Source organism: Leptinotarsa decemlineata, unplaced genomic scaffold (genome assembly GCF_025532065.1).
Source record: "Leptinotarsa decemlineata unplaced genomic scaffold, Ldec_3_MD MMD2_tig00078422_RagTag_RagTag, whole genome shotgun sequence".
Lineage (NCBI taxonomy): Eukaryota > Metazoa > Arthropoda > Insecta > Coleoptera > Chrysomelidae > Leptinotarsa > Leptinotarsa decemlineata.
Genome location: NW_027412747.1, coordinates 11,792,208 through 11,811,843, shown reverse-complemented (window position 1 = coordinate 11,811,843; position 19,636 = coordinate 11,792,208). Strand labels below are relative to the sequence as shown.

General features: G+C 35.6%; 1 protein-coding gene and 1 long non-coding RNA gene across 4 annotated transcripts in view; one reads left to right on the top strand and one right to left on the bottom strand.

Annotated features, from left to right (window-relative positions):
• Positions 1 to 19,636, top strand: part of LOC111511146 (uncharacterized) — a 541,917-nt gene that overhangs the window by 516,268 nt on the left and 6,013 nt on the right. For all 3 annotated transcript variants that reach the window (XM_074186424.1, XM_074186425.1, XM_074186426.1), the window contains 2 exons: positions 15,977 to 16,120; positions 16,430 to 16,901. In XM_074186424.1, coding sequence (XP_074042525.1) covers positions 15,977 to 16,120; positions 16,430 to 16,901 — 616 coding nt within the window. The remainder of the gene's footprint in view (positions 1 to 15,976; positions 16,121 to 16,429; positions 16,902 to 19,636) is intronic.
• On the bottom strand, positions 1,481 to 6,096 carry LOC141487403 (uncharacterized). The gene is made up of 2 exons (XR_012468362.1): positions 4,555 to 6,096; positions 1,481 to 4,496 (listed from the first exon to the last, which is right to left on the bottom strand). It is a non-coding gene; the product is annotated as an uncharacterized lncRNA (long non-coding RNA).

Sequence of the window (19,636 nt, the reverse complement as noted above, 5' to 3'; positions counted from 1 at the left end):
GGAGTTGTCGTACTGAATGTAGAAGAACGTGCTCCTCGGGGTATCAACATCATTGGGAGTGGAGGGAATGAGGTGGGGGCGTGCATGCGCAATGGTTGGAATATGGTGGGGCGAGAAATGGTAGGAAGTGGGCGGGGTGAGCAATGGTGGGAAGAAAGCGGGCCGCGCTCCGCGCGGCTTACGCCCCAATTCGCTACGATCGCGCCGGCGCGCGAAGCGCGCCGGCGCGAGCGTAATGGGGCCACCGCGCCGGCGCGCTTCGCGCGCCGGCGCGGTGGCCCCCCACCCCCACCCGCGCGCTTCGCGCGCCGTGAAACCTAACCTAACCTAACACCTATGACCCTAACCTACAGTATGTATTAATCTAATCTAACCTAACGCGGGAGTAAATTCACCATGTTGGTTCAATTAATACGTCATCTGTTGGTTTTGGTTTTGGTTCTATTATTCTAACATTTGGATCAATGTCCAGTCCTGGATATCCCAGTCCACCTGATGGCCTGACTTTATGGCTTTTCTCCAAAACTTCAACTCTCTCTTCTAGTACATCATACTTTTTCATTGTAGTCCCTGTTATGTTTGACATAGCATCAAATTTTTTATTTGTAGACGCTGTTATGTCAGACATTTTTATGTCCACATCATTTGTAAGTTTGTCAAATTTACGAGTGAAAGTTATCCGAGCCTCTGCAATTTTATCGTCAAATGCTTGACGGGCATCGCGAGCAATATTACCTATTGTGGATTGTATTGCAGCTTGTAGGGCTAGAAGTATAACCTCCTTTGTTCCGTTAATTTCCCCCTCAAGATATGATACAGTTACACAATCACTCTTGTCAATTGGTTCGCTTATATTTTTCAATATTTTTCTTTGCATGTCATAATGACCATCTTTTGTTAATTTAAAACCAATCCCGGGAGGACCTCGAATGACATTACCACCCAATTTTCTTTTTCTACCAAACTTATCGATTGTTTTAGACATTGTGCACTCTACGATGATTCTTTTCAAACTGATATTTCTTTCATTTACATTATGCTATATACAGTAATTGGTTAGGAAAATAGAAATGAAACAAATAATATTTTTATCATTTTTTATTCATCTAAGTAACTTGGTAAAAGTGATACATATACAATACATAATACAATAATCACAAATAATCACAAATAAGAATGTTCCGGTTTGAAGGAATAAGCAATAATACTTCGAATTATAATTCAATTATTCATCTCTACAGTCAACAAATTGATTAGTTGGTCTAAGGCGCTCTCTTGAGAAAAAGAATGAACGATTTCAGACACCCAACGAATGTTATCATTAGGATCATTTCGATAAAATTCTATATCGCTATGACCCCATGGAAGAGTTCGAGTGGTATTCGGAATGATGAATCTCTTGTCGTCATGATACGATAAAGCGACTTTATTTTTCAATTCAGTGTAAATATCATGCAATACGCTTCTGAACGAGTTCATCTTCCTGAATATCATACCTCCCTCTTCAATGATTTTTTCATAGTCTTCACATGTCAATTCATTCTTTATAACAGATCGTTTCACACCTTTGGCCTTCTTCAGTTCACCATCAACAGATTTCACGTAATACGCTTTAGCACCTGTACCGTAAAAGCTGATTATTGGATCATTTGGGAATTCATCTTTGAAATTACCCAGAACTGACTTTGTCACTGGAATATTGAATTGGTTTCCTATTTTATAATTAGATGTATCGAACTTATTTATATTATTTTTGATAAATTCATAGAAATTGTCTGTATTTATTTTGAGAATAAGGGAGTCGGTATCAGTGTAGAGTAAGGACGCATCTTCTCCAAACTGTTGTTTGATACATCCATAGAAAAAATCATACATAACTGTTTTAGATAATTCTAGAATGGAAAATCCTAAATATAGTGGTTTATCATAATGAACTTTTACTCTAGCCAATTGAATGGCAACAAAATTTTCTGTGAAAATAGAGCATTTTTTAAAATTTGGTCGAGATATGAGACAACTAGCACCTATAGTTCTTTTTATATTTTCCCAATGTGTAATGAGTCTAACATCAATTCTATTGTCTACGTTTTCCATTGTTTTTCCATAGACTGCATTATTCATTAGTTTGTAGAAATCTTTTTCAGATTTGTTATTAGACCTATTACGCATTTCAGTATTCAAATCTATATAAGGCTTCATCCAACATGATTGCTTAAACCTCAATACTCTATGTGTGTTCATCACTATCAAACCATGATTGACAGCTTGCTGTAAGTTTCTATAGTGAACAATATATTTTCTTTTGTCGTTTAAATTTGGAATTAATTTGGGAACTTTCGATTTTGCATATGGAGGTATCAAACGTTCAACTAAGAATGGTAAATCGGAATGTTTATCATGAAGTTCTTGGGGATAATGTATATCCACTTCCAATACATATCCATAAGGACTATCGATATCCACATTCATTATATCAAGATTGAGAATTTCATGAGGTGCTAACCATGAAAATTCACCTGTTGGTAATGGTTGCGACATGCTGTGACCATATAGATTTGTTGCATCCAAATATGAAATGAATGAAGATGGTTCATTTGGATTATAATCCGGTAAAAATGTATTGTTTGCTTTATGTTTCCTTTCACTACATTGACTTATTCCACCACGAATACCTTTTTGAAAGAAGTGAACCATATCAATATCAGTTAGTAATTCCAATTCAATATTAGTATATTTCAACATGGCATCCCACGATAATCCGGGTGCAGTGAAGTATTGTGCCGGATCCAATTTATATTTATCAACAGATATATTTCTAAAGTTTTCAAAAATGTCACATAATAGTAACACATCTGACTTTAAATATAAATCAGAGTATTCACCCAAATCCTGACATTCGAATAAATTCCAAACAAGTTGAGCTCTCCCATAATCATTATCTGATATATGTTCACAATTGAGTTTATCATAAAATTGATTTTTGGTTGGAAGTCTTGGATGATTCAGTTTTTCGATGTCATCAACAAAACTATAGGGAAATACACCTTTCTTTCTCATCAAATTGAAATTTTCAATTTGTGGGAAATGTTTGCGCATCTCGATACACTGATCAGATGTTAAATTTGCACCTAAATTCTCCAAAGAACTAGGCATGAATCTGAAACTATCAATGAATCTCATTTTCAAATAATTCTTCTTCACCCTACCATCTTTATCCGTATAGGAGTGTGTAAAGAGATGTTTTGTGAAAGATATATATTTTTCATTAGTTTGTGGGATGACATCCACTTTATCTTTGTTTTTATACAATTCCTTTATGAATAAATGACAATCATATCCACTGAGATTGTGAAAAATTATAGGAATGAAATTTGGCAATTTAAAATTCAAATTACAAGATGAATGAGCAGCAGGGGACCTTTTTTTTCCTGTGAGGTGACAATGATCCCTCACTTTGACTTCGCCATCATTAAATTGTTTGGAACAAATGCCACAATTTGTGGCAGAAGCAAACTGTTCCTCTTCCTCAGGAGTTTGTACATCCATAGGAATAGGAAACCTGAGATGATTTTCATAAATATTTTTCAAATCATCTTCGATTTTGCTAACGAATTTTTGGGCTGCATCCACACCCCTATACGAAACAAATTTTGATAAATCATCATTGTATGAACATTTAATCAAATAAGCAAATGAATAAGGCTCATGTTTGAATGTCTTGATCGAATACGAGTATTCAGGATTTGGTTTAGTGGTTTGAATCGGCTTCAGTACTGATTCAAAATCTGCATACACTACAAATGGTACCTTCATTTGTTTCTCAAAGTTTTCAAAAGTTAGTATATTTTCAGGTACCGTTTTCCCATATTTATTGACTTTGAAATTGGTTGATGGTGTTGTAGTACTCAAGTGATTACAATCATTTATCTTATGACGTAATAGTAATTGTTCATTAGAAAAATATAATAAACAGCCATCACAAAAATATTTCTTATGTTCATGAGCCGATAATTGGCTTGAAACTAATCTTGAAAGATCTTTGATCCAACAATAATGATTATTACCGAAATCATCTGTGATAAGTAACAAATTGACATGTCTTCTAAGTCTTCTCTGAGAGTAACGTAATGGTCCAATTATTTCATACATTATTTTACCCTTCTCGAATTTACTTTCTAAACCGTACACATTAACTGAAATATCATTCTTGTCTTCAAATTTCACAATATCTTTCAACTTTACCGGAAAATTCATACCTGTTACATCTATGACTGTACTGAAATGTGGATACGATGAAATTTCTGATGTTCTATCGATTGCAGGATGTAGTGCTGAAGTGATAGCCCATGCAAAACAATGCTGATCTTCATTACGGACATTAACCACGGCCTTCCTACGCTCAATACATTCAGGCAGCTTCACATATGAACATCCACTGAGCGGGCTGTATTTATTAATGTTCAACTCCAGAAACATGATTTTTTCACAAGTCCAACCTTAAATACAGAACAATATTACTAATCCATCCAATTAAAACTTGGTAGAAATGTTTACCTGAATCACGTTCCTGGAATTCTGTAGTTTGAGCGATAATCCCATTTCGAAATCCATCAAATAAGGAATTCAAATCAGTAGATTGATCAACTGTTCTATTCTGTGAATTAAATGATTTCGTTTCCTTCAGGTCTTGTGTTTGTAGAATATAACTCCCAAATACTTCCATATTCACTTTGATGATTTTGTGAACCCTGATGGCCGATTCCAATAATTCTATAACTTTCTGCCTGATTTCATTAAAGAATAACATGTAATCGGTGGAAACAATGGAACTCTGCACCCTGTATGTCGCAATCCGACGTTTGAAGGCGCTCTTTATAATTTGAACACCATCACTGAATTGAACACATGTATTATTCTTATGTTGTAGAGTTCTATTGTGAGAATTCACTTGAGTCAATGGAATCATCACATTACAACAATTACATGTGTACATAGGTGCTGCAGCGTCATCTAATCTCACTCGTTTCACTGATGGCCCTCCTTGGCAACTCTGGAGCTGATGACGACGAAGGTTGTCACTACGGGTAAAAGATTTACCACATTCACAAGAATACATTTTCTTTGATATGTTCTCACTAACTCACTCGATGGAAACTGACATAACCAACACTCGCCCGCTTCTTAAATACCATAATCCACGTCGCCTGCGCATCACCGTAGAGAGTGAGGGTAGGTAAGGACACATCGATGCATCCGCTAGAGATGCCTGACGTCACAGCCAAGCCCATCTCCCAATTTGATGCGATAACAGTTGCCGGCACGAGCAAGCAGTGATCGTTGCGCTCTCGGAGAGGGCAGACGTTTGCACAGTCCTCGCCCGCCTGCGTGTCACCATCAATAGCGAGGGTAGGGTGATGCGTTACGTCACATCATTCACTGCTTCGAGAGCGATAGCCGAACAAGCAATTGTCGTTGCGCTCTCGGAGAAGACAGACGTTAGCACAGTCCTCGCCCGCCTGCGTGTCACCATTGATGGCGAGTCTGGGGCGTTACGTCACATCCTTCACTACATCGAGGGAGGTGAGAGCAGACCGATGAATACGCATTACTCTGCCACACGTCGTGGAGTGAACATGTCGCTCTCTAGCCGTTGAACGGTTATTGCTGTGACGTCACTCCACTACTAACTTGGTGCCCTCACACCGATGGAGCATTCATTACTTGGAGGATCTTCGAAGTATGCAGACGTATGTTTGTACATAGACAAACAAGCACATGATGAAACCCTGTACCGTGCATTCTCTTACACACACACACACACACATACACACACAAAATCTCATATGAAAAAAAAAATCTGAACGATCCATGCACCAGACACTTCAAGGTCACAACGCCTTGACTTCACTGCACAACAAAAAAAAAGCAAATAACACGTCATATTGGTGGGGGGAGGATTAGAACCGGGAAAAAATTTCTGAACGATCCATACACCACACCCTTCAAGGTCACATCACCTTGACTTCACCAAACAACAACCAATAAAAAAGCAATTAATACGTCATAGTGGTGGGGGGAGGCTTAGAACCGGCTCAAATCTCCTACTCCTCGTTCAGTGTCAGAAACTAAACTGAGTTCATCAGCTGATCGGGCAGCTGCCCTAAAGAGAAATACTTCTATTCCTGCTCTCTCGTGGTCGCGGACAATGCAGAGAAGGGGATCCGAATTCCTAAAGACTTTACAGGCTCCATCCAGTACTCCTCTGTCACGTTAACACTCCAAACTCAAAAGTCCACGGCCTCCTTGTTGTCGGGGGAAGTACAACCGTCAAACGGGCGATTTGTGATGCAAACTTCTATGAAGATGCATCATTTTTCGGGTTGTTACAGCTCCTCTCGAGTCCACTTCACGGCAAGCATTTTTGTTGCAGCAACTTTGTACCTCCCCGACAGTTCCGATTATTATTATTATTGAATATTGTACAGAGCATGTAAATCTTGTACAGATGTTAGTGAAATTTCCAATTATCATCATTGAGTGAAGAACGTCAAAATGGAATAAAAAATTTGTCTGTACTATGGAAGTCCAATCGTTTATTTACCTGCTTGCCATGAATTATCAAAACCAATATTTTCAATTTTTCCACACGAACAACTTTTCAGTCAAATTTTCCCGGCCCATGAATTTCCAATCGTTTATTTCTTTCCGTGTTGGCGCCTCTGTGCCTTCGCCGAGAATGTGCATCTTGTCCATTCATAAAATAGGCGTTCGTTTGTTTATTTACATCGCGAAACGATTGGATGGCGAGTTAACAAAGATTCGCTGGGCATAAGTTCAATTGGAATGCTAGATTAACTTTTTCGCATGGTTACTTTAATAGGAATATAAATTCAGCTAGTTCAAAGAGAAGATTCCGAGGATGGTTCATCGGCAGATCCGATCTTCTGCGTGCGTCTAGGCCGCGGAGCGATTCTGTGTTTTTTTATTGGTGATGCGATTTTTTAATATTCAGACAGTTTTACCAATATCTTATCAATGATTGAAAAAGGTGTTGAAATTTGATTCGTGACAGCTCGGAAAAGCAACGTGAAATGATGGGAGGTGATTAGTTATTGAAAGGAAAAAAAGATATGGAAGTTAGCATTTCGGAAAACAACGTGGGAAGCATATAAAGTAGATCTGGACACATGGCTCGAAGTGGATGGGTTTAAAAAAGAGACTTGGAGTTGGCGGCAGACCGATATCAATAGCTATTATATCTGCATACCAACATTATCCCACAGATAGGGAGAGCAAAACGTAAATAATCCGTGATGGAATTAGGATGAATCACGAATGTGTCAAGAAACTAGAAAAGCATTCGAAATTGCAGGGAAATTAGGTATGAGGGACCAAAACGAAATATCTCTAACTAAATACAACAGTGGTTCCCAACAGGTGGTACGTGGACCCCTGGGGGTCCGCAAAATATCATTAGAATTTATAAAAATATACATATTTGGTACACTGGCACAGTAATAGATTTTAAGTTTTTGCAGCTTTCTTGGCACTAAGCGAATAATAACTTAATTTCGTCTGGCTTTGTCCGACAAGTGAAGTGAACATTGCTTCATTGCTAGTACTGTCACAGACCGTGTTTTTTAAGTGTGTGTTATTTGTGAAGAGTTTTTGATGAAAGTTGCAATACGCATATGGTTATTGAAAATGGATCGTTGGTTGAAAAGTGGGTCGTTAAAACGAGATAGGCCCTGTATGAAAAGGAAGAGGATGCATTTGATGTTGGAGATGTTCAAGTAAGCAAATCAGTGCCTCTAGAACCGAACTTATCAGAGTCGTTTGACCATCCAGAGCACAAGTGTAAGACGTTAGATTATTTCAAAAATAAATTAGGAGAGTTTAAAAGATCTTAAAAGATTACTAAACACTCGGGTGCAAATGTACATGAAAATGCAACTATTGCATCTTATGAGGTATCTCAGCTTATCGCTAAATGTGGGAAGAGCCATACAATTGCTGAAGAACTTATATTACCATCAGCAATAATTCTATGCAAGAGAATGTTAGGTGATGCAGCCGCTAAGCTACTAGGTACTGTTCCGCTCTCTAACAATACTGTCCAAAGATGAATTACTGATATCTGTTTAAAAATCTGTTTAAAATCTGTTTTTTCGTTAATCAGCTGCCGCCCCCATACGAACGACAACTCTCAGAAGTTGAGAAACTTGTGCGAGCTAAGGACTAACGAGGTCTTACCTTTTAACGTGTGATTCCTAACACGGTACATAATATTATTTATTTATTTATTATTTATTTATTTATTTATTTATTAAGTAGGCAAGCCTAATATACAAAAAAAAAGAAAAATTACAAATTCATAAATATCTCACGACATCAACTATGTAAATATAATAACATTTTAAAGTACCTTTCAAGGAAAAATATACATACATATCTATAGATTGTTAGGTTAGTTCACATTAAAAAATAAAAAATTACAAATATCATAATGAGCTGTCACTAATATACTTCTTTAATGATGACTTAAATTGGTTTATTGACTTAGATTTTTTTACAAATTGTGGTAGTTTATTAAATTCGTTCTAACCTTTATGAAATATACTATCATTCCAAATTTAGTGTTAGTTTTATTAATGTAAAAATTGTTATTTCTCCTCGTATCGTAATCATGAACTTCATTATTTCTCAGTAAGAATTTTTGTAAGTAATTGGGTAGCAATCCTTTATGCAGCTTAAATATAAAGATCATAGTCATATATAATATACGTTCTTCAACTGAAAACCAGTTTAGACACTGTAACATCGATTTAATTGCTGAGTAAGGGCTCCACCCCAATATTAATCGCATGCCCGTCCCGATTTTGAAGCTTTTGCAATTGCGCTATATTATTTTTACCAAGTGGAAAAAGTAATGTTGTACAATAAAATCAAAATGAGGTTGTATTAGGCTTTTAAAAAGAGTCAACCTATCATACATAGACACTTTTTTACATATTCGAGGGAGAAAAAAAAGTTTTTTAGATATTTTTTTACAAATAAAATCAGCATCACTATTTAGTTAAATTTTTATCAATTATAAAACCCAAATATTTTATTTCAGTCACAATTTCAATGCTTACATTATTAATTTTTATAACAGCATTTGCCCAAACAATTTGATCATACTTATAAGATGATGTCAAAATCATACTTTTTGTTTTACTAACATTTAGTTTCATTTTTTGGGAAAGAAAGTTTTTGGCTTTCTACTACTCCATCTGATACAAAAAAAATGGATGAGAGAATCTTCCAAAGAAAGGAAGGATTAATCCTTTCTTTCTTCTTCAAAAAATTAATCACTCCTAAAAATATAACCCTTTCAAATCAAATTTAGTTTCAGTTTATTAATAAATAAATAAATATGTTTCAATGCTATTTAAAGACCTATTCATTTCAACAATTGCCTGATCCAAATTTTCATGTATACAATAAACCAATGTATCATCTGCAAAAAGATTTATACAGTGTGATCCAGATATGTGATTAATATCATTTAGGTAAATAATAAAAAGCAATGGACCTAACACACTACTCTGGGGTATGCCACTCTCAATTATAAGTTCATCTGACAATTCTTTTCCAAATTTAGTTTTTTGTCTTCTGTTGAATAAGTAACTTTGAATCCAATCGAAAACAATCCCTGATATCCCATAATATTTTAATTTTTCAAGTAGAATATTTTGATCAATTGTTTCAAATGCCCTTTTAAGGTCGAGAAATGTCGCAACAATGTACTGATTTCTATCAATTGTATTTTTCCATTCAGTTATTAAAAATTGTAGAGACGTTTCACATGAGTGTCTAGCTCTAAAACCTGATTGGTTGCCTATAAACAATTTATTGGTATCAAAGTACTGAATCAATTGGTTATATATATATATATATATATATATATATATATATATATATATATATATATATATATATATATATATATATATATATATATATATATATATATATATATATATTTGAGTTTGAAGGGTGTCTAGAAGATGACAGTACTATACCAACGCTCGCAGATAATTTATTTTTGTAGAATTTAACATTGAAATATATATATATATATATATATATATATATATATATATATATATATATATATATATATATGCACATAACATTGATGAAACATTGCTGGTCAGACTTAAGACAGGTGAAATATACGCTCTACAATTGGATGAAAGATATATCAAAAAAGTAATAATGTTGGTTTTCACACGATAATTGTGGGAGGACCAGATGTTCGAAGATTTTTTTTCCTTGCGAACTACTTCACGCAACAGCAGAAGATATTTTTACTGCATTTTTTTCGATGAACATGATATTACGTGGACGAAATGTGTGGGATTGTCTACGGATGGAGCGAAATCAATGGCTGGCAATTCATCGTGAAGCCTTACTTAGTTGTCAAGAGGTTGCCTGATTTTTTGCAGAAGAAGAACGAAGTAGTTCAAATTATTAACTACATCAAAACCCGACCTCTGTAATCCAGATTATTTTCTTTGTTGTACAAAGAAATTGGCAGTGATCATGAACCGCTTCTTATCCATACGGAAGTAAGATAGCTCTCACGAGGTAGGATTTTGACAAGGTGGTTTTTTGAGCTTAGAGGTGAGGTTCGTGTCTTCCTTCTTGACACCATGTATGTAGATTTTTTAACAGACTATTCTTGGCTTTACTCAACTGCCTTCTTAGCTGATGTGTTTAAACACTTGAATGTGACAAGACAAGATTAGTGCTATGGTCAAAAAGTGCCAGATCTGGGCGACACAGATAAAAAATGAGTTATTTTCTAACTTTCTCACTTCAAACCAATTTCTGGAGTCTACAAAGTTTTCCTAGACAGATAAATATTGTAGCTGAGCATCTACGCAGCCTGGCCTCCACTTTTAGGAATATTTTCCTGAACCTGATCCTGGGGATAATTGGATTCGAAATCCCTTCAGCTGCCAAGAAATAGATAGACTCCATGATCTCAACGAAGAAGAACAAGACCAAATTGTAGATATGTCTAACTATGGTACGATAAAAAGTATTTTTAATGGTGAACAAATTGCAGACTTCTGGGCAAAAGCACGCAAGGACTACGAGAAGCTTGTAGATAAGGCAATGAAAAAGATACTTCCGTTTGCAACTACCTATCGGTATAAATAAGCATTTTCCTCCATGTGCTTCACGAAAAACAAGTACAGGAATCGGCTTGACATGCGGCCGGATTTCAGAGTGAAAGTGTCAAGTCTGGAACCAAACATTTCAGAAATATTGGACTCAGGTCAGATTCAACTTATCTCATTGAGAAAAATCTTCAACAGTTTTTGAAAACTGTATAACAATAAAAACAACATTCAGAAAAAAAATTAGACTTAATCTTCTTTCTTAAAATTTCAACCTTTATTTCTAAAACAATAAAAAAATTAAAACTCCTAGTTTGGCTCTTTTTAGGTACTTGGTAATGTCATAAGGCAAGGTACCAAGTTTAGCTAAGCTCGGACTCAACTTATTGAATATATTAGCTAAAATATTTCAACTTTAGGTTTACGAATTATTAGGGGTCCTTGCCGTAATGTCAAATGGATAAGGGGGTCCTCGCAAAAATATTGTTGGGAATCCCTGGAATATAATAAGCCTTAAGGAATTTGAAAAAAGCTCATAAAGAGGGCGGTACTAGGTAGCTAAACATTTCCGCTGATAAGAAGAAATCTCTAATCCTACAGTAAAAATCTTCTCGTACACCACGTATATACGATATTCCAAAATAACACAAACCAAACATCCCACTTCATCTCATAGTCAGTACCTCTGGTTCCCGAAAATACGCCCTTGCCAAACTGCTTGCTAATACTGTCCAACCACTAGCCGAACAGTCCTCATCATATGTGTAAGATTCTTATCACTACATTGAAATCCTTCGAAATCCATCAAACAGACATCCCTATCAGCTTTGACATGATATTCTATTTTCTAAACTATACCTATCCAATCAAGAGCAACACCTAAGGCATCCAAGGTGTTGCTCTTGATTGGATGTCTTTTGTGAGTAATCATCAACAATATGTCAGTATTAAGACTAATGACGAACAGTCTAGAACGGCTGACTCAAACAGTCTTGATATAAATAAGGGAGTTCCCCAAAGCTCAGTACTTGGGCCCATTCTGTTAGTTTTTTTATATCAACAAAATTGACACTTTAGCTGAAGATACACACTTTGTTATTTACGCGGATGATACATCCATAGTGATCTCGAATAAAGCAGATGATAATATTGCTGAGGAGTGTGAGCGATTATGAGTTACATAACTTCATGATGTACCGCAAATTCACTTTTCTTTAATACTGAGAAAACACATATTATGAGGTATCATCAGGTTCAGAAAAATATTTCTAATATTACAGTTAGTGTTGGCAATAAAAAATGAAGTTACACTAACAAAGCAACATTTTTAGGCATCACAATTGATGATTATGTAAACTGGAAATCTCACTGTAATAATCTGATTAGAAAGTTAAATTCTATTTGTTTTGTGTTTCGACAGCTCAGAGAAGTACTCACATTTGAACAATTACTCATGTTATATCATGTTCATGTGGCTTCAAGAATACAATATGGGATCCTCCTTTGGAGTGGATCCACACTGCCACAAGATGTTTTATCGGTACAATAAAAGATTCTTCGACTCATTGCTAGGGTACCCTGTACATACTCATGTAGAAATATCTTCTCCCACTTCAGACTTTAAACGATAGTAAGTTTATTTATCTTAGAGCTATGCATTTATGTATTTAATAATAGAAAAGACTTTACTTTGAATGTGAATATTCACAGCATTAATACCAGACAAAGTGAAGACAAGTTTTATATTCCATTTTATAAGTACAAGGTGACAGAAAACTCTTGCTTGTTACCTGGGACCAAAACTTTTTAATAATCTTCCACAAGACATTAGGGAAACAGGGTGCCTGAGAAAATTTAAATTTCTATTAAAAAGATTTTTAATCAACAAAAATACCTACACGATACAGGAGTTCCTTTTGAAGTAGCGCTGCAAACATTCTTATGTATATGTAGATTATTTTGAAACTATACCTGTCCGAAACCTAATCCGTCCTCAAACATCAAGTTTCCCAAAACACTCCTAACATCATCAGCCACTGTATGTCAAAAACCTAATTTCCTTTTCCAGGGCAAATTTTACAGACAAGTAAAAGGCGTCCCCATGGGTCCCCTACTCTTTCCAGTCCTTGCAAACCTTCACATGAAAGACTTTGAGTACTATAAGTAAGTATGCGGTTTGTCCACTTTCATGTGAATGCCAGTCTAATACTTCTTTTCCATTGACTTACATCATAACACTCCATATCCATCATTCAGTTTTATTGTATCTTGAACCCGGATGTCACGCAGGTTACTGAAGTTGCACCCGTGACTCAAAATCACAAGGTTTGTTTTGGTACATCTTCGCAAACAAGTGATACCTAACTTTTAAAATTGGCTGTATCGAAAGATAATTAGCCAGAAACACGTGTCTGTGGTTTGCAAATTCCCATGTTGTTTTCGATGTTCAACAACTTTCTGCTTACAACTTGAGACTGGATGCATGAATCCACCATAATTTTCGAAAAGCTTTAATAAATATCGCACTTATCGAGAGCGTTTATACGATTCCGCGCATATTGAAACATACCTTCGACAGGGAATTTGGAATAGTTGAAACACCGAGACCTGGTGTCACGTGTGAAACGCTGGGAGCTGGGATCGGCCTCAAGGCCTCTGAAGGTCGGTCGGTTGCTGAAGGCGAAGTTTATGTCCACCGTCGATGGTACATTTGAACGGGGCGAATGCCGAGCATGCCCACTTCATAAATATCGCCCTGTGTACGGGCTCATTACGGAGAGACCGCTTTTCACGAACCCCACTATGTCGAGGTTCTCAGTAGCGGAGCCGAAAGTAATAATGAGGATTGAACAGAATCATTCAAAAAATATGTGGTTTCAAAATAATTCCCTAAAAGTCAAGGTATGAATGAATACATTTTTGATTTCCTGATTATACTTGCATATTTATCCATTCATGAACTTTCAAATTTCACGATCTATGTGAAAACAGTTTACGAATTCAGATGTTATATACTTGATCACCTTATACGAAATTCCAATGGCGGCAATAAAAAATATGGTAGCAACATGTTAATTGATATCCGACATGCGCCTGAATCGAAACAGTTCCATGTAATATTCTTGTTTTTTGACCTTGAGAGACCTTACGAGAATATATCATTCGAAATCTACATGTATCTCACAGCAAAGCTCGATAAGCAGGCTTGCAGTCACATATAAATGTAACAAGTGAAGGAAATGTTTATGATAAAGTGTTTTATTAAAAAAAAGATAATAATGATGTAGATAATGCACTGAAAACTAAAAAATATTTCGGAATGTACCTACTGGGTAGCAGTAATCACATCACTCTTCTCAGCAATATACGGTATCGATCAGATGAAAAATAACAAAATACCGTAGATTGCTGAGGAGAGTGGTGTGATGACTACTACCTAGGACTTTCCGAATAATTGTTTAGTTTTTAGTACATTATCTACATCATTATTTTTTTTTTTTAATAAAACCGTTGAACATGAATTTTTTTTACTTATTTAGTGTGGTAAGTGGAAAAATGTTCAAACAGATACGATAATAATTATTATCTATCAACTTAATTATTTCAGTTACCTGTTTTGGGACTCATCGCAAAATTAGACAAAATGCCTCACACGCCTCACAATCTGATGCGACACGCGTGATGTAGAAAGGTTGCAATTACGTAGATGATAGGTACTTACCTAATTTGAAATCGATAGTTTTGAAAATACTTCTGTTTGAGTGAATTGTATCAAATTTCATTATTATTATTTACAAGCTGATACGACACCATTACAGAAAATTATGCTCTATTTTGTTATCTATAGCCAAAAATTATTATATTTGCAGATAACGCTACTTCGATAAATAAATATATAGATTTGAAAGCTTCCAAATAGAAAGAAGTAGAGTTACAGAATATAGAAGAATATTGCTATAAAACAACCTGCAATGTTTCAATCGTGAAAAACTCAAAAACTCGAGTTTTTTACAATTCATACGTTAGGTAATGGTTACTCAACTAATCCACTGGTCATCCTATTGAACTTGGGTAAGGAGGTATCCAAAAATACCCATCTATGACAGTTGCAAAAGTTTTTCAAGTGTGAAACTTTATTGGAGCTTCTCTTGCTCATCTACATTCACAACTCAGCTGAGGTAATCGTGATGTGAGAGTATTCATGTCATCATAACAGCATTCTCCACTGATTATACAGTCACAAAAGGTGGTCATGCAAAACGTTTGTGCATAATTATTGATGATAGTTTGACCTGGTCTTAGCACATTCATGAGATCCCTGAATTGAGCAAGTAGAATTTTCATCTGCGGAAACTGATATCTCACTTCGATGAAAAAAACTCTCCTATCCGCCTTCATCCAATTAAGTATCAACTACGTATTTACATTGTCGGGTAGGTGTTTCAATGCTAAAAAAGTTTTCATTCATTTCTATATTTGTTGAATTTATAACCTCACGTGTTAAATGTAACCTTATTCAACCTTAGTTATCTCCATTGTGTGTCATGAATACCAATTTCTAAATGTTATTTGTGACCTACTACAAATGTAATAGTGCATTACGTACCTAGTCAATGAATTTTATCTATCTATCTGTCTAAGTAAAAACAACAAAGATTATTTGACTGGAATGACCTGGCAATTTCTGTCATTCTCAAAGAAGATATTTAAATCATTTAACATGCAAGTGGTTATATTTTTCAGTATTGACGAATTGTGTTCGCTTGGTGTTTTTTAATAATGTTGTATTTCCTTTGTTTCAGAGTTACGATTATAATAACCGAAGACGACTATCGAGTCCAAGTCCCAGCCCTACGAGAGAACCTCAAAGAAATGGGAAATCGGAGAACAGTCATGGGAGCTGGTTCAAGTCATTGGATCGACTTTCGAGGAAAAAAACGAAAGTGGTGAGTAGAAACTTGATCTAGTAAAATTATTTAACGATTGTTCACATACGATAGTAATGAAAATAAAGGTTTTTTCTACATGATGAATCTGTCTGTTCAAGATTCCAGCCACCAGTCACTTGACAATAGGGAACTTTACAATCACATTCTTTTTGCACTTTGTGAATAACTTTTGAAGTTATTCTTATCATTTCAACCCAAATTCGATTTTCTAACTCCTGTATACTTTATAGTCTATCTACATAGACTTTCGTATTCAAAATTTTGAAAGCGCTAGTTTTTCAATTCGCAGTGATATTTATTTTTCAGGGAGAAAAGGAAGGTAACTTCACCAGCGGTACGGAAGACGACCTCCCCTCGAAACCGACGCCCACGAAGAACCTCCGCTTCTTCGGAGATACCGACGTCGAATCGAACGACAGCGTTCGCCACAAATCTGCGATGAAGTCCCGCTCCGGCCTTACCATGAAGTCCAGAAGTCAGTCGACGCGTGACCTGCACAACATATCTGAGGAACTCAGAACGCCAGAGCCGATCCAGAGGAAGACTAGCCACAAGTCGATGACGAACATTTCCGAAACTGAAAGGGACATGAGGGGATCCAGAACAAATCTGAAGCCGCCGATGTCTCCGAGTCACGTGGCTCCAAGGATTCCGTCAAGACAGGAGAAGGATCGGGGGAGAAGAAGGAAAAACGAGGTCAGCTCGGTGGAGAGCTCCACTGAGGGGGATAGCAGTCAACAGTCGCAAAGGAGTATCGTGTATCTCCACGCTGCAACAGGTTAGTTTTTCCATAAATATTTCAGGATATACCATAAACTTAATCAAGACATAAATTAACAGAAATTTGTAATTTCCACTCTTGATCAGTTTCTTTCAGTACAGAGTTGATTATTGCATTTCAGTAATTGCTTCTTTCCCTTTACTTCTTTCTCTTCCTATTTCTTTCCTTCATATTGTTACATTGAAGTCATCTGCCTCACACCAAGGGAATAAAATCAATCCTATTACTAAGAGTGAAGGGAGTATCCAAAAAAATTGTTTCTGAACAGCGTCCCTACTATGTCGTTGAGTTGTCGGAATCCTAATGACAGAGCTGTACAAGCGTGTGTTCACGACTCGAGGTTGTACCAACCACTATTTAGTGGCAAGTATGTTGGTGTCATCTCAAAATGTATCCAAAAGGCACGTAATCTAATCCACAGTAGAGTTTGAAGCAAAATATGGTGTACAAATCACTGATCATATGTTTACCTATGTCTCCTGTATACGTAACCAAAAAAATAAACAACCTAATCGCGAACAACTTCTAGTGAATATGACATTCATGTGACGGGTAAAAATGGCATCAAAGGCATATCCTAACCTGGAACTATATTATGGGTTTTCGAAAAGTGGAATAAAGTGATAGTAGAAATTTTTCTCCAAATTGTTTTTCGATCACTTCATTCATCTTTGTTTGTTGGAGATATATTTTGGTCAGCCGCTGGTTTTTAGAAATTTTGACACAAATTGTTCCACACTATAGTTGTTTTTTTCTGCCTCCATGTAATTCATTCTTTTGAGTGTCAATGTAATGCAGATTAAATTTATTCCTTCCGTTCTCGGATCAGTTCTTATTCATATTTCTATTATTGTATTTCTCTTCCATCTTTCATGATGGCTTCATATGTTTTTCACTCTTTCTTTCTAATAAAATCTCTTCAGAAAATCATCAAAAATTCTAATAACTTCAAGGGATATTAACTATGATCACAATTATTGCTACCTTCAGCTTTTCAATACCAGTTATAATAAAGTTTGCCCTTCTATATGAAAACTATTCTGGAAATGTAAGGTTTGGATACTTCTGGACAATTACGACAAACATCGAACAGTGGAAACAAAATGCTGGAATGTGTCGTGAACAAATGGTGTGAAAATGGCAAGAAATCCATGAGGCTGCAGTATTTCCGAGAGAGTTGAAAAAAACTAGGCAAAATAGATGGCTTCCGAGCAAAGTAATAAAAAAGGTCAGAAGTGAAAGGTCTGTCAAAGGCTTCCTTACGACTTGTCAAAGGAACCTTCATCGATTTGCTGAGAATACTGAGAAGTAGATGTTGCAAAATGGAAAGATATACCAATCGCAAAAAATACTATTCTTGGAAACCCATTCATAATGTTCTTCAGTGCAAATATCCTTTTTTTACATATCCTGATGCGTTTCTTTCTTCGGCTATTTTTTTCTTGGGTTGTTTTTAAATCTTTATCAAGTATTGCCGTCCTATCATCTCGTTATTTTATACATTTTGCGTAACAAATCATATGCTCAAGCGCATTCTAATTGTGGTCGGATTTCAAGGTTATACATTAGAACTAGTGGTTACATGTGTTATTCAATTCGCTTCTGATTTATGGTTATTAAACTCAATGTCATAGACATGTGGGTGGGAATTTCATCGAGAAAATGAAGTGAATATCGGGTGGGTCAAGTTTGCTATTATCTCTCAATTGCTAGTCATGAAATGAATGTTCATTTACGGAAATTTTGATCCTTTTCAAGATCTGACGCACTATTTGTTCACTCAGTACATTAATTCAAAAAGTAGTATAGTCCTTACATTTCGTATTTTTTTGGGTTTTCCGCAAATTGCCTCCAAACTATGCATTTACTCGTTCATAAACTGAAGATCCTTACAATTTTGCGTAAAGATTTCATGCCAAATATAAGCAAGATTTGATGGCAGTATGCATTAAAAACTTCCTCTACTTTTCATAAATAATTGTAATTTGAATATTTCAATCGCATTTTTACCTTGATGAAATGTTTTTTTTATTTAACTTTCCTAGTAGCACAGTTTGGGAAGAACTATTTCTCATATCTAGAAAACAGGTTTTATAAAAATCGAAGATATTGTTTTTCGACGTTGTAGAGAATTTTGCGTGAAAAATCCACAAAGAATTACTAATAGATCGTTGTTAGCTCATCTTCTACAATACGTAGTGATTATGTTTTCCTATAACAACTGTATCGTATTTTATATATTTTACTATGTTATATTTTATTGTATTGACTGAACATTATCGATCTGGAATTTGATTCATAACTCTAAACAAGTGATTCACGTATCGAGTGTCAACGGTATTTCATTGTAATTCTGTATACTTGTACCTAATACATCTAGTTATACAAATGAAAATTATTGTTATTATTATTATACCATCTAGAAAAAAATCAGCTTACCATATATTTGGAAGAGATCTGCATTCACTCATCGCAGAGAAGCTTTACAAAAACCAACAAAAGTCTCATCACAGTTCATGAGGATAACGAAGATAGATTTCTGTCTTATGCCTATATAAAATGAAAATTAAAATATAATACTCACATTCAACTGCCATTATATGCATCTACAAGAAGTAAATATTTATCGGATAGACTCATTCATAAGTTTTTCTCGAAAGGTATTGTGGCAAATGATTACGCGCCGTACCATAAACAACTGAAAAAATCGCGAACGACATTATTGGAAAAAG